A 1,168-nucleotide genomic window follows, 5' to 3' on the forward strand; every position below is an offset into this window, starting at 1 on the left:
TACACCTCAACAATTTAAATACAAAAGTTCAAGACTAAAAATAGAAAAAGAGGTTCTAAAAATCTGCTAAGAATCTGGTAACAATATACCAAACAAATCGAAAAACTAAGCTCCTAAAGTAAAGGAGAATTATTCAAACTTAGCAACAGAAAAAAAACTAAATAGCAGCAATCTTAAACACGTGATCTCAACACTTCTCCTTGTTTAGATCCTGCAAACTCCAAGTTTCTTCCTGAAGCTTTCAAACTTGCTAAGTGGCAATGGTTTGGTGAAGATATCTACAATTGATCTTCATATTTGCAGTAACAAAGAGACACATCACCGCTCTTTTGAACTTCTCGAACAAAAAATAACTTGATGTTGAAATGCTTAGTCTTCCCATGAAAGAATGAATTGTTAGAGATTGCAATGGCAGCTTGGTTAATCAACTAGAATCTCTGTGCTTTGCTTCTGCTCCATGTTTAGATCAACAAGAATCTTTCTTAACCAGAGAGCTTGGTCAACTGTTGCTATTACAGCCACAAATTCTGCCTCAGCAGTGGATTGAACTACAGTTTCTTGCTTCTTCGAGCTCCAAGAGAACATGCCTGATCCAAGGAAAAAACAATAACCAGAGGTACTCTTCATATCATCAATTGAGCCACCCCAATCACTGTCAGAGAAACCAATTAACTTTAATTCCCCGTGCTTTAAAAACTTCACTCCATAACTCCAAGTCCCCTTGATGTATCTGATAACTCTTTTTGCAACTCTCATGTGAGTCTCATTGGGACAATGCATGAATCTGGAGAGAATACTTACAGCATTCAAGATGTCGGGCCTGGTTGCTGTTAAGTACATTAGACAACCTACCAAACTCCTGAACTCAGCTTCAATGACTTTGGCAGAACCATCATCTTTGATTAACTTCTCTTTTTGATTCATAGGAGTACTTATTGCTTTGCAATCTTTCATGTGGAATTTTTTAAGTATCTCATTTGCATACTTTCTTTGACAAATGAACACTTCATCCTAGCTTTGTTTGATCTCAATGCCAAGGAAATAAGACATCAGACCAAGGCCTGTCATTTTGAAGACCTTTTTCATTTCCAATTTGAACTGGTTAACTTGACCGAGATTACTCCCTGTAATCAATAAGTCATCTACATAAAGAGAAATGACTAAAGTG

General features: G+C 36.6%; 1 protein-coding gene across 1 annotated transcript; it reads right to left on the reverse strand.

Moving 5' to 3' along the window:
• Nucleotides 1-420: 420 nt before the first annotated feature.
• Nucleotides 421-954, reverse strand: LOC107956051 (secreted RxLR effector protein 161-like). The gene has a single exon (XM_016891805.1). The coding sequence runs from the start codon at nt 952-954 to the stop codon at nt 421-423; it is 534 nt and encodes a 177-aa protein (XP_016747294.1).
• Between the last annotated feature and the right edge of the window lie 214 nt (nt 955-1,168).

This window comes from Gossypium hirsutum, chromosome D07 (genome assembly GCF_007990345.1).
Source record: "Gossypium hirsutum isolate 1008001.06 chromosome D07, Gossypium_hirsutum_v2.1, whole genome shotgun sequence".
Classification (NCBI taxonomy): domain Eukaryota; kingdom Viridiplantae; phylum Streptophyta; class Magnoliopsida; order Malvales; family Malvaceae; genus Gossypium; species Gossypium hirsutum.

Coding starts and splice junctions, on each gene's coding strand:
- LOC107956051 (XM_016891805.1), bottom strand. CDS start 954: ATGAAAGATTGCAAAGCAATAAGTACTCCTATGAATCAAAAAGAGAAG.